This window comes from Balaenoptera acutorostrata, chromosome 7, assembly GCF_949987535.1.
Source record: "Balaenoptera acutorostrata chromosome 7, mBalAcu1.1, whole genome shotgun sequence".
Classification (NCBI taxonomy): Eukaryota; Metazoa; Chordata; class Mammalia; order Artiodactyla; family Balaenopteridae; genus Balaenoptera; species Balaenoptera acutorostrata.
Window position 1 is genome coordinate 103,911,488 of NC_080070.1, and position 12,738 is coordinate 103,924,225.

At 35.6% G+C, this 12,738-nt stretch overlaps 1 protein-coding gene across 1 annotated transcript in view; it reads left to right on the forward strand.

Annotated features, from left to right (window-relative positions):
- Window positions 1-611: 611 nt before the first annotated feature.
- POU6F2 (POU class 6 homeobox 2) overlaps window positions 612-12,738 on the forward strand; it is a 451,109-nt gene continuing 438,982 nt past the window's right edge. Inside the window, exon 1 of the mRNA XM_057550212.1 lies at window positions 612-716. Within this exon, the coding sequence (XP_057406195.1) occupies window positions 612-716 (105 nt within the window). The remainder of the gene's footprint in view (window positions 717-12,738) is intronic.

A 12,738-nucleotide genomic window follows, 5' to 3' on the forward strand; every position in this document is an offset into this window, starting at 1 on the left:
GTGTGGTCATCGCAGTTTACACAAATGATTGTGTACATCCGTTTCCAATTAACAAATAGCAAGGTATCTGTGTTATTCAATGGTGAACATTTCACGCTTTTCCGTAACGGTGACATTATATAAAACTGCAGAGATTACTGCATATTATCAAAAGGTCATTTAGAGAATCTGAAGATAAAATCATGAGGGACAGGTTAAGAGAAATAAGATAATGAATTATCATTGAAAAAAATGATATGGTGGCATAGAAATCAAAGTCTCAATTAGTACATGAAATAGTTAATTTTATTTTTGTTTTAAACATAGGTTTCCAGAGCATTAAAAAAAAAAAAAAAATCCTCTGAGGTTTGTTAAACCTTTAGTGGGAGATTACAGCCAATGTTTTGTCTTTGGTGAATAGCTGTTTGTCTCACTTTATTTACTTGGTATTGGATATTTGTCAATGTCATTTCATATCTACAGAAAATTCTTACGCTCTGTGGAGGTAGTGAATGTGTGTGTGCGTGTCTGCCGGAGGTCACATGACAGTTTCATCCTATTTGGTGGAGCAGCTTGACTTTTTTCCCCCCTTGCTTTTGGTGATGGTTGTGAGTGCAGAAGTTGATTGACAGATGCGTGCCAGAAACCCCCATTCTCCTTTTCAAAGACAACATATGATGGATTGCGATCTCTCAGCCCAGCAGGACACGGGGACCATGCGAGCTGTAATTGGTCAGGTATGGAGTCAGCCATTTCTCAACTCCCCTTTTTTCCACAAGGGTCTCACCATATGATTCACATAATTCATATTTACAGTACCATCTTTCTATCTGTATCTTCAGCTACCTGCCAGCGTAGCGCTGAAAGTGTGAAAGGGAAAAGGCACCCATTAAAATCTAGCTAGGAAAGCTCAGCTTCAAACTTCAATGCGATGCTTACAAACCCAAACTAATACAACCACAAAAAAGAAACCCCAAAGAACAAATTTATTTATCATTTGGCCTGAATGTTTAAAAATATACGTTTTTTTAGAATTTATTTTCTGTTGAGATTGTGATCTCTGGAAGAAAGTGTGGGAAGAGAATAAAGTATTATGTTTTCTAGGTAGTTAACAATTTCCTGTTCAATGTTTTGATTTTGGCTGTATTCTGTCTCTCTCGCTCTCTCTCCCTTGCTCTATGGAAAATATAAATATATAAATACACGTGCCTTTACTCCCAACCCAGATAATGTGTGATCGAGCCTGGTTAGATGTATGTAGTAGTGGTCTTGGCCGCTGCGGACGGGCAGGCTGCAAATTAAACACTGCCACAGTCTGAAAGGTCCAGGTGGTCTGCCCGCGCCTCCTAATGCAATCCACACAACAGCTTTAATAAACAGCTCTATTTAGTGCCTCCACCCTGTATCTAGGGAGGTGAACTGGTCTGGGGCTGCTGTGATGAAATGCCAGAAGAATATCTCTCAGAGGCCTCACAAGCTGATTTTTAGAGCTTTCCCGTTCTGTTCTGTCGTCTTTGTCTTCCAAATGGGTCAGTGAGTCTTGCTCTTTCTGTTTCGGTGCTTTCTGTGAAATCAGTAGTTTCAGTTTGTGTTTAAATGTTTGCGGCGTGAGCTAAATCAGAAGAGGAAAGGGTCATTGTATTTTCATTTGCCTTCCAATAACTGAAGGGATGAGAGGAATGACCGTGCCCTGCTGCAAAGGAAGGGTGATTTTTCTGCCTGTGATGGGGGTGGGGTGAGGAAAAAGGGAATATATGTGGTTGCTTTCTGTTTTTGTTTTGTTTTTTGTAATGTATTTTTGACCAAAATTTTTCTCAGTTATCTCTGCTTACTTAGGAACTGTTAACTCATAAATCAGAATATGGTTACGAATATTGATGAACTCCTAAAAGTTTTTTTTTTCACACTTTCCAATCAAGACAGGCTGGCAAGGTGATGACCTAAAATTTGTTTGCTGTATGTTAATAGCATGGATGGAAATATACCGTCAACAAGATTATAGCAAAGCACTTTAGGGGTCTGAAAGCACATGGTTTATTAATACCAGCATGCTTCATAATGTATTTTTAGGTGGAAAATGTCAGATATATAATACGGTGTTTCCACAGGCTCATACTGTTTTAAAAGCCGTAGATAGCTGCTTCTACAGAGCAATATTTTTTAAAACTTTCAAGTTGGCTTTTGTGTTACAGACATATATAAAGTGAAGTCTCTGGGCATATATTTGTCAGGCAAAAAATACGTAAAGACTGATTTTATATACTGTTAGTACCCATTTCAATGTAAATATTCACTGATGAGCAAGCATGTGAAATATAGCTAAAATAATTGTACCATGTGGAATTAAATACATACCTGTGAAAATAGATAACCTTTTCATGTAGAAATAAAACTTGAGCTCTGATAACTGTCTTGTCCTGCTAAATAAAACTTTTCTTAGTTGGCAAGCATGTTCTTTCTTCTGTAGACCACAGTACGGCCTTAATACTGTGCAAAATTACTGTGTTTCAGTACCAAATAAGAAAAAGGATTTCCTTTCATATATATTTCCCTTAGCTGGGAAAAGAAGCTTGGTTAAAAAAAACCAGAAGAGATAGTTCTAATTTGTTATTCGATATTGTTTATTGGAAATAATTGCTCATGTATATACTTTTAAAAGGTTCAAGTAGATACTAAAAAAAAAAAAGGAATTGGCATACACTTTATAAATACCAGACTTAAACTTCTAATTTGTCAGGATTTCATATTGGTTGCTATTATTACATGGCTCTGTATTTTGTGTGTACTTTAAGTGATTTTTAAAGGCTTTTAAGTGTGTCCAGGAACTATATATGTTAATTACTCATTATGGATACTTACTATACTTACTAAATAGTTGCATCAAAGTAGCCAGTTTTTTTTCTGAAGATTTCATTTCTCATAAATTATTTGTTAAAAAAAACCCCAGATACTTATGTCGAGCTAGTAAATTATGAAAGCAGTTGTTCTGAAGGTTGTAAAATTTTCTGTACTAAAAATGTACAAAAGCTATTTTCTACATTTTTATTTCAGAAACTGAAACATTAATATTCAAAAGCAAAGAAAAAGAGCATCCTGTCCCATATACATACCATGAAAGTCAGAAAACCTAATTGAACCCATATCTATAGATATAAAAAGAAAGATGACATCGAGATTTGAAATGATTTCCTTTTAACTGTTATAGCACAGGTAGGAATATTGGCTCAAACCACTACTTCTAACAATAAGGACAAGAATGTGCAAATAATTTTTCTTGCTTTTCAGTCACTCATAACCAGAAAGAGGTGGTTTATTTTTCAGCTTTTGATTTCAATATCATCTTTTCCCTACTCAGCAGGTGTGAATCAGTCTCAGTTGATGATACAAATGTTTGTGTGTCTTCCTTCTCAAAATACGTATTGGAATGATAATTATTTTTGTCCTTTTTTTTTTTTCTGGTCTGAGTTCCGTTCCTACATGGCTTTGAGTTGGAGGAGCAAATCACTAGTTTTCAATGATATTTTCCATTCAGAATACTGAAAGATTCCCGTGAAATAGGATCTTCAGGTTTTTTTCATTCATCTCTGGGATCGCATATCTAGATGCTTCCACTGGAGGGGAAGAGGGGACTTCTCTGCGTTGCTGGTCATGATCCAGCTCGGGAGAGTGCAATGGCTTCATGGAAGAGATAGAAGAGATGTTGTTGTACATGCCTTTCCCCCAGGGCCTTCCCTTCCCCAAGCAAGCAATTAAGCAGTCTAGTACTTAAGAACAAACTCCCAGCCTGGTATCTCAAGATAAAGAAACTTGGTTCATTCATACAGTTTCTGGGAAATCAAACCAGATATTTGATAGTTATCTGTAGCAAGCTTCCTAACCCTTGGAACCATAGGAGGGATTTTACCTTCAGATGATTTTCAAATCAATTCAAATTAAATAGTTAAGCAGGTTCTGACCAGTGGGTTTGAATATCATTTTAAAAATGAAGACACATTTCCACCTCTCATGGTCATTCAGTGTTCACTGCATCTTTTTTTGCAGACCTGAGCTGGTGGCCTGTGAGTGACAGCTTAGTTTATCAGTATTACAGACCTCTTGGTTTTTGTTTTTGTTTTTTTTTTTCTCATCTCATGCAGACGGGTCATTGTGTCCAATCCTTCTGGCACTGCTGTCCCAGAGGACCCTAGGCTAGCCTGCCACCTTTATGTGCAGGCCTGAGGGTCCGGGCTTGGCTGCGTGTTTCTATACACTGACTTCTGGAAATATTATAGGACAGAAGATATTAAATTAGCTGTTAATAAAAACAACAGATGAGGCAAATTAGATAAAAGTATGTATCAGGCACATCTAAGAGTTTGCTGGGAATGGGAGAGACACAGCTGGATAAAAGGACTCTAGTGTGCACCCCCAGTGGACATGGCTGAAGTACTCAGAGAAGAGGGAAGAAACCATATTTAACAGCATGGGAGGTGCAATCAAAAGCTGTTGCAATTTTCCTTACCAGTAAAATGGGTCTTTTTTCTTTTTTCAAGGTAGATTTGGACAGTTTAAAGTGTTTGAAAGTGGCACCTTAGAAAGTGAAGGCAGTTGTCTGAGACCATGCTCAGTGAGTGTGCTAAGAGCTCAGAAGGGGAGTGAGTGTGGGTAACTGGGGGCATTTGGCTTAACAGTACCTCAGTGCATGTTTTTTCATATGAAGGTTCTAGAACACACAAATAGTTCGTTGTTCTAGCATCAAAACAATTTTCTACGTCGGTTTGTTTATACCCTCCCTTGTTCCAAAAAGTATTTGAATGATGCTTTAAGAACAATGTGCTTACCTAGAACATAGTCAAGCTGATGTGTGAAACGGAGGTGGCCTAGGGAGAGGGGACCCTGACAGTGTGTAAATTACACACTTGCAGATTGTTCTCAGTCCATGGAAGCTGCTTTTCATGCCCCTTCTATAAAAATTAAACTTTGAGGCTAACCTAACCCTGTTTTATGCGTGCCAAGCATAACTCTCATATACTTTAAAGAGTCATTTTTTGTAGGTGTGAATGCCCACCATTTTTTTTGAAATTCACCTATTTGCTTCAACAAATTTATATATTTTGGGGGTGTGTAATTATTATTGTTTGGATTTAATTGAGAATACTTTTTTCAAGGTATTATTATAGGTAAATGGTCCACTAGAAAAATACAAATTAGTTAAGGATTATTCTTTCTGCTGCTAGTATGCCTTTTGTAAGTGCGGAACTCACCAAAATTGAATTTGTACTGTGTATTTCTAACTGACCTTAAACACTTCATGCATGCACTATTCCACTTAACACTTGGAGGAAAGTTGATGTTAGCTTTTTATATTCTATCAGATGAACTCAGTTTTTATTACCTTTAAAATAGTTTTAAATTGAAGTTTCCTATGTTACTTGAGCAGGTGTTTAAATTGTAAAGCCAATTTTGTCCCTTAAAGTAAAATCTGTCAATACAGTAATAATACTATACAATAATATTAATAATAATACTGAACAACAGGCACATGAAATCTGGTTTTGAAACTAAATTTTCTTTTCTATTTCTAAGGCCAATTAATGAAACTCTATATACTATTCAAGTATTATTTCAATGCTTAAGAATTTAAAGCTTTTGGATTCATATATCTAGAACACGGAGAGAGGTTGCTGAAGCATTTAAAATATGAATGCTTATGAAAGGAAGTTTGAATGTATATGTTTCCTACATGTAAAATCTATAGTACTTGTTCTGTAGATCACTGAAAGAAGGTATTCCTTCCTTGACCATTTCTTTGCTATGTCAACTGCATTTAACCATACAGTTTAAATCATCTTTCTCTTTTCAACTTTATTGTTTACCAAAATTACAATTTAACTAACATGTTCACAAATATTGAAAAACTCCACTTTTCAATCTCATTATGATATCATATAAGCTGATGCTTTTTTTTCGAATGCTTGATTGAGTAGAAAATAAAGTTGTGAAATAAAATGCAAATATAAAAGGATCAGACCTGAAGAAACAATGTGCAAAGAGGTAAATATTGACCTGAATTTGAATACTAAAAGAAAATCCAAATTACAAATCTTTTAAATAATTTTCTATTTTATAGCCAAACTTTTACTTGAGAGATAATAGCCGCTCTAAATATAATTTCAAGCCTGCCTTTATATTCTTCTTTTTCCCCTTCCTTCCTTCTTTTTGCTGTTTTGGTAGGTGAAATGTGTGTCCAATAAAGTAAATTACTGAGTGAAGCCTTGTTCTGGGATCACATGTCAATTACTCTGTTGACTCATAATGTCTTGAGCTGATCCAAAGTTGTAATCAAAATTTATAGAAGGGGTTGTGAGAGATTGTCATTACATTTCAGTAAGATTCATTTTTCCTTCTAGCTATTATTTTCTTGTTCTTCCCAGTTATACGATGTGAGCCAATTTTGGTGAAAATTTACTAATTATTATTTGATAAATTCTTTCCTGGATTGCCCTATGCTTGTATTGTTTTCTTTAGCCCAACTGTAAATGACCATATTATTGTTATTTCAGGGCTACCACTTCTCCTAAATATAAAACCTTTGTATGTAAGTAGTAGCAAGATAATTGAAAACATCTCTGGTTGTTTATATTAAAGGCAACTCTGTAGATTTTAAGAACGCTTCATTTTTCAAGGGGCTGGTTTCAGAAAATAGCTTTTTGTTTTATCACTAGCTTTAAAACCCCCGTGATATGAAGGACTCTTTTTTCCAAAGAGAGAGGTTAGCTGTTGATACTTGGTACTGATTCTAGGTGAACTGTCACCCTATTCCCTTAGCAGCGTTTTTCTAACCAGAGAACAAGAAATAAAAATTGAGCATCAACAGAATATTCTAAATTTCACCTATGTTCAGCCTACCCCCTCCCCCAGGGGGTGGATTATTCCAGTGGGAAGAGATACTCCTACAATTTCCAGCTCCCACCTCCTAAGGTCAAAGATGCAAATCAACGTGTTGACACGTTGAATGAAAAGGACATAGTTACTCAAACTCATTGCTCTGGTATTTTGCTCTCTTCCTTCAGTGTCATTTTTCCATCAGCTTTTCTTCTTTTTTCCACTGTAATCCAGTGTCAGTCAGATGAGTCATAAGTGAAAAGTGAATCCTCGTGGGCTGCCCAGGCAGCAAAGGGCACTGGAAAGAGAGACAAGACCTGAAGCAAAACAAAGCAAAATGCTAGTGGAAAATTCACCAACGCAGTTGTTTCTGTAGGTAGTGTTTTCAGTAAGGTATTTTGTAAGCATCTTTCATCTCGTCTAGCAATAGTAGAGCACACAAATAGGCAGTGAAACAATAGGACAGGACAAATAAACATTTAAAACAAAGCCAAAAGGAAAAAAAATTAACTTCACAATGCTGGAACATGAATTTTAAAATTAAGAAACACTTTTTTTCTGGAGCTTTTTACAAGAGTGTAACCAGTGCTTGGGTGTTGTGAAATAACAACCTTATTAATAATATACATGTTTCTGGTGGTTATTATGATGCTGACTCTGCATATTTTATGACTTTGATTTCTCATGATTAATTGGAAACTATTTTAAGAAGTGAACATCGATCTCTAACACCTAAAAACTTAAACACATATACTTAAAAAAATATTAAATACCTGTTACATGGTGTTTTTATTTTTATTTATTAAACAAATTATTTATTTATTTATTTATTTAATAAAATTATTTATTTAATTTATTTAATAAATAAATTATTTATTTATTTTATTTATTTATTTTTGGCTGCATTGGGGGTTTCTCTAGTTGCAACGAGCAGGGGCTGCTTTTACTTGCGGTGTGCAGGTTTCTCATTGCGGTGGCATCTCTTGTGGTGGAGCACAGGCTCTAGGCACGCGGGCTTCAGTAGTTGTGGCACTCAGGCTCAATAGTTGTGGCTTGCGGGCTCTAGAGCACAGGCTTAGTAGTTGTGGCGCACACGCTTAGTTGCTCCGTGGCCTGTGGGATCTTCCCTGATCAGGGTTCGAACCCGTGTCCCTTGCATCGGCAGGTGGATTCTTAACCACTGTGCCACCAGGGAAGCCCTACGTGGTGTTTTTAGCCTTGATCGGATGAACTCAGGTAAACTCTTCTTTGAAACAACAAAGTGCTTTTTTAAAGTGCAGAATTTATACAGAATTATTTTTTTTTAATGAAAGACTTTATTGTTGAGAGTGAGAGGCAAATATTGCACCAGCACAGAAGCATGGGTACCAGAAACCCTAATGGATACTGAGGATATATGAAAAGAGAGGTAGATATTTCTTAGATCTTCAGTGGTATTCATCCAAAACTGAAGGGCAGCATGGGTAAGAATGGAGCCAGACGCACAATATCAGGCTATGGCAGGCCAAATTCGCTTCAGACAGAGCTAGTTAATTCTGTAAGCCTTGAATGATACTCAAAAACAAGACTCTTTCAACCTTTTGGAGAAAAGGTTGAGAGTTGGGACAAATGTAAAATTCTGCTTAATGTGCACAGATAAAGCCAAGAACATCAGGCTCATTCACTGCGAGTCAGCCCTGATGATTCATCATGATGGTCAGGGCAAACCGTGGTCTCTGGGTTGAAACAATCTTATCCTTTTTTTAAAAAAAAACAGAATGTTCCAGCTTGGATCTTATATCCTTAGGGTTCCTATATTGAATTCTGAATCGGGAAACTTAATCTTGCAGCCAGATTTGACAAGATGTTGGTTGAGTGGTAGGCAGAAGTGATGATTGTGGGATGAAAGGCCCCAGGTCAGAATTTGGGAAAATAAGAGATTTTGTGGAAATTTGGCTGTGTTATAAGAACCCCCAGTTTGAAAATTTCTCACTACTCATATTAGCAGATGGTGTTCAAGGGTCTGAAAAATAGATCACTGCTGTATTCATTTTCTCTGCTTCAAATCTTTCTTTAACAGAGGAGTTTTTAACACATTCTTAGGGGTATTTCTTAGTGTATTTCTAATGTTGCTAATATAAAAGGTGTTTATAGTAATAGTCAAAAGGTTTCTGGGAACAATGAATAATGTTATGGCTCAAATCTAAGACAGTCATACTTTGTTCCTGGCAAAATGTTAATACTTAATTTAGGAACTAAAGTTGTTTCTTTTTGGAAAACTTTACCCATTTGTTAACAAACCTATGTCTAGAATTCCAGAGACTAAGGAATTTAGAGTAAAAATGAAAATGAGGCAATCTAATTAGTGAAAACACATACGCACATCCCTTAGCCATTTTAGGGATACTTAATGATTTAACCTCTAATAATCTAAAAATATTTTAACTCTCTGTTTTCAATTTTAATACATGAAAAAATTATGGTTGGTGTTTAGTTAAAACGCTCCTCCACTCAGCTAAGTTGTTCAAGACAATGGAAAAATACTTTGCAACTTCTAGAAATCAAGATCATAGTAGAAATTTGAATACATAGTTGATGAATATACTGCAAAAAGATGATTATTGTGGTTATTTCCTTCCCAAAACAGGGGGTTTGGCAGTGTGCTTCTATTTTATAGCTGCTTTCGACAAGTGCTGAAACATATCAACTGGGATTGTTTTCTCTCCTTCTACCATGATTCATCATATAGAAATTAAACAGCTAGTTCAGGCAGAGAGTGAAGCATCTGAGTAAAACCTGCAGAACATGAATACAATTCTTTTTTTTGGACCAGAAAAAGGTTTCTTGTAGGGCCAAGCAAGGAGAGCAGGAGGCTCTTGCTCAAAAAAACCTGAACTCCATGAATACAATTCTTATATGCATAGGATAGAGGCAAGTTACAGAATGGAATCCAACAAGTCTTTTAAAATGTTTTATTCAACAAATTATAAAAGTCATGCGTGCTTATGACAAACAGTTTCAACAACACAGGAAAGTATAAAGTGAAAGAAAAAGTACCCCATCATTTTACTCCTCACAAATAATCATCATCAATAATTTCTTATGTATCCTTCCAGAAATTTTCTCTTCATGTGTAAGCATAGAAAATCTTTATACAACCCAAGTAGATCCATACTGTACATAGAGTTTTGCAAACTACTTTCAGATTTTAAAAACGTATTTTTAACATCATGTAATATTACTACCAGTAGATCTGTACCCTTCTCTATAGTATTCCCTTTTATGGATACATTAATTTATTTAACCAGTTCTCTCTTTCTTTAATTTAAAAAAATTTTTAAATTGAAATATAGTTGATTTACAATGTTATGTTAGTTTCAGGCATACAACAACATGATTCAGTTATATATATATATATATATATATTCTTTTTTTACATTCTCTTCCATTATAGGTTATTACAAGATATTGAGTATAGTTTCCTGGGCTATACAGTAGGTCCTTGTTGGTTATCTATTTTAGGTATCTAAAGTAGGTCTATTGTTGGTATCTATTTTAGTGTGTATATTTTAATTCCAAACTCCTAATTTTAACCAGTTCTCTTTTTTTAAAAAACTGAGCTATAATTGGCATTTAACATTATATTACTTTCAGGTATAGAACATAGGGATTCAATATTTGTATATATTGTGAAATGATCACCACAGTAGCTAACCAGTTACCTCTTGGTGAGCATCTAGATTTTCAAATATAATTTCATCTCTGCAATGAGACTAACAGCACGGATGTTTCATTTCTCTTAGCATAAAAAATTCCAGAATCTTCCGAACGGGGTTTTGCTTTACCAAAAGAACTCTAAGTAGTAACTCCTAAAAGAAGGTGAGGTGTAATATTAAAAGTGAAGGATAGCTTATGCCACAAGAATAGATATTTATCACTTATATATTAAAAACTCAAACCAATTAAAATAGCAATGAAGATCACAATATTGTATTTAGTGACAAAGAAGTAAGGGTAAGAGATAATAACATAAAGTGACTGTTCTCATTCAGATATACTATGACTTTAAAACCTCTGTGTTTGTTCCAAGCTGAACAAAATGCATAACTTCTTTTCTTTCATGGGCCTCAATGCTATTTATTAAGATAATTGACAGAGATATATGCTTCCAATGCATTATTCAGTTAGTATACCTAGATTAGTGAAAAGGAGACCAGAAGAGATTCATGGTAATTAATGTCAGTTAAATTCCTGTTTTCTGTATTCCATATTGTCAGACCAATCCTTCAACCATGATTCGTAGGTTAACTAATGCAGTCAGGAGAAGGGCTGAATCAAAACTAATCAGACATAGTGTTGAAATCAACTAATTTAGGGTTTTGGTAAAGTAGACAAAATATATGCTACTTAAATATGTAAGAGAATGTGAAAAGTTATGTTTTACATTTCTTTTAGGATATGGCTCTCATTCATCTTAACCACATCATTTCACATGCAGTGTACTAAAAAGAGAAGTGGGAAATAATGATATAGTGTTTGTATAAGAGATGGAAGTGTGGGTTGACTGTGACATCTTTCACTGCACAGATTCCCTGAATTGATTCTAGGAAACTCCCGATTGGGTGGGTATATGCTTCCTCATTTTCTGTTCTTCCCTACAGATGCTGGGACAAGTAACCTGGATAGGAAATGATCATGCTTCATTTATAGCCTTAAAAGTAGCTGACTCCCTCACGTGAAGCTCAAAGCAGGCTTTCAAGAACAAATTGCAGAGCAGCTCTCTGATATTAATACTTTCATTTGAAACCCACATCTCTGAGAAGTAGATCCAAGCCATCATTCCCATTTTATGGAAGTGAAAACTGCTCAGAGAGGTTATAGGTCTTATTTATATCCATATTGCTAGTAAGCAGAAGTGAGGTTTGAACCCAGATATTCTTTCTCGGGTTCACTGTTTTCCCTCTACACCAGTTCGTAACTCTGGCTGTCTTTTAGAATCACCTGAGGCAACCGTGGAAAAATTTACTGATATGCAGGACCAGTCCCTAGAAATTCTGATTCGCTTTCCCTGGGTAGGATCTGAGTATTAGTATTTTTTTTTAAAAAAGCGTTACGGGTAATTCTAATGCACTCCATCACAGTGCCTCTTAAATTGAATGAATGTTATTTTAAATGAAATGAGATAATGAAGATGAAACAGTGTTGACGCACCCTGCCCCCCACACAGACACACACACAATCATAAAAACACAGGAGAAGAATGGAGGGAATTTAGCGTGGTATTTATTTCGTGTGCGTGTGTTTGTATGTGTGTGTGTGTGCGTGTGTGTGTATGTGTTTCAGTGGGAAGCTTGTAAGCTTTGTTGAATAGCCAAGAAAATGTTTGATAACATTTTTTTTAATTTTTGAATTTTATTTATTTTATTATACAGCAGGTTCTTATTAGTCATCAATTTTATACACATCAGTGTATACATGTCAATCCCAATGGCCCAATTCATCCCACCTTCCCCCCCCATCCCCCGCCACTTTCCCCCGTTGGTGTCCATACGTTTGTTCTCTGATAACATTTTTCATCCAGAAAAGAGCTAGATATTTAGTCATTTGAAAAATAACATCACTAGTAATAGCCTACCAATTAGTGAGTACTTACTAGGTGCCAGGAACTTTACAAGTGTGGTTGAATCCTTACAGCAACTCTGTGAGGTAGTTACTGCTATTGTTTCCATCTCACTAATTAGGTGACACAGGAGGTGGCAAAAATTCACATGGACAGTAAGTGGCAAAGCTGGAATTTGCCCTAAGGATGTTGGAAGCCAGGGTGTGAATCCTTAAACATATACAAAATCACTGAATTGAACCATGGCCCTAAACATTACCTGTGGAAAGTATGATTCTTAGTATCATCTCTTGATG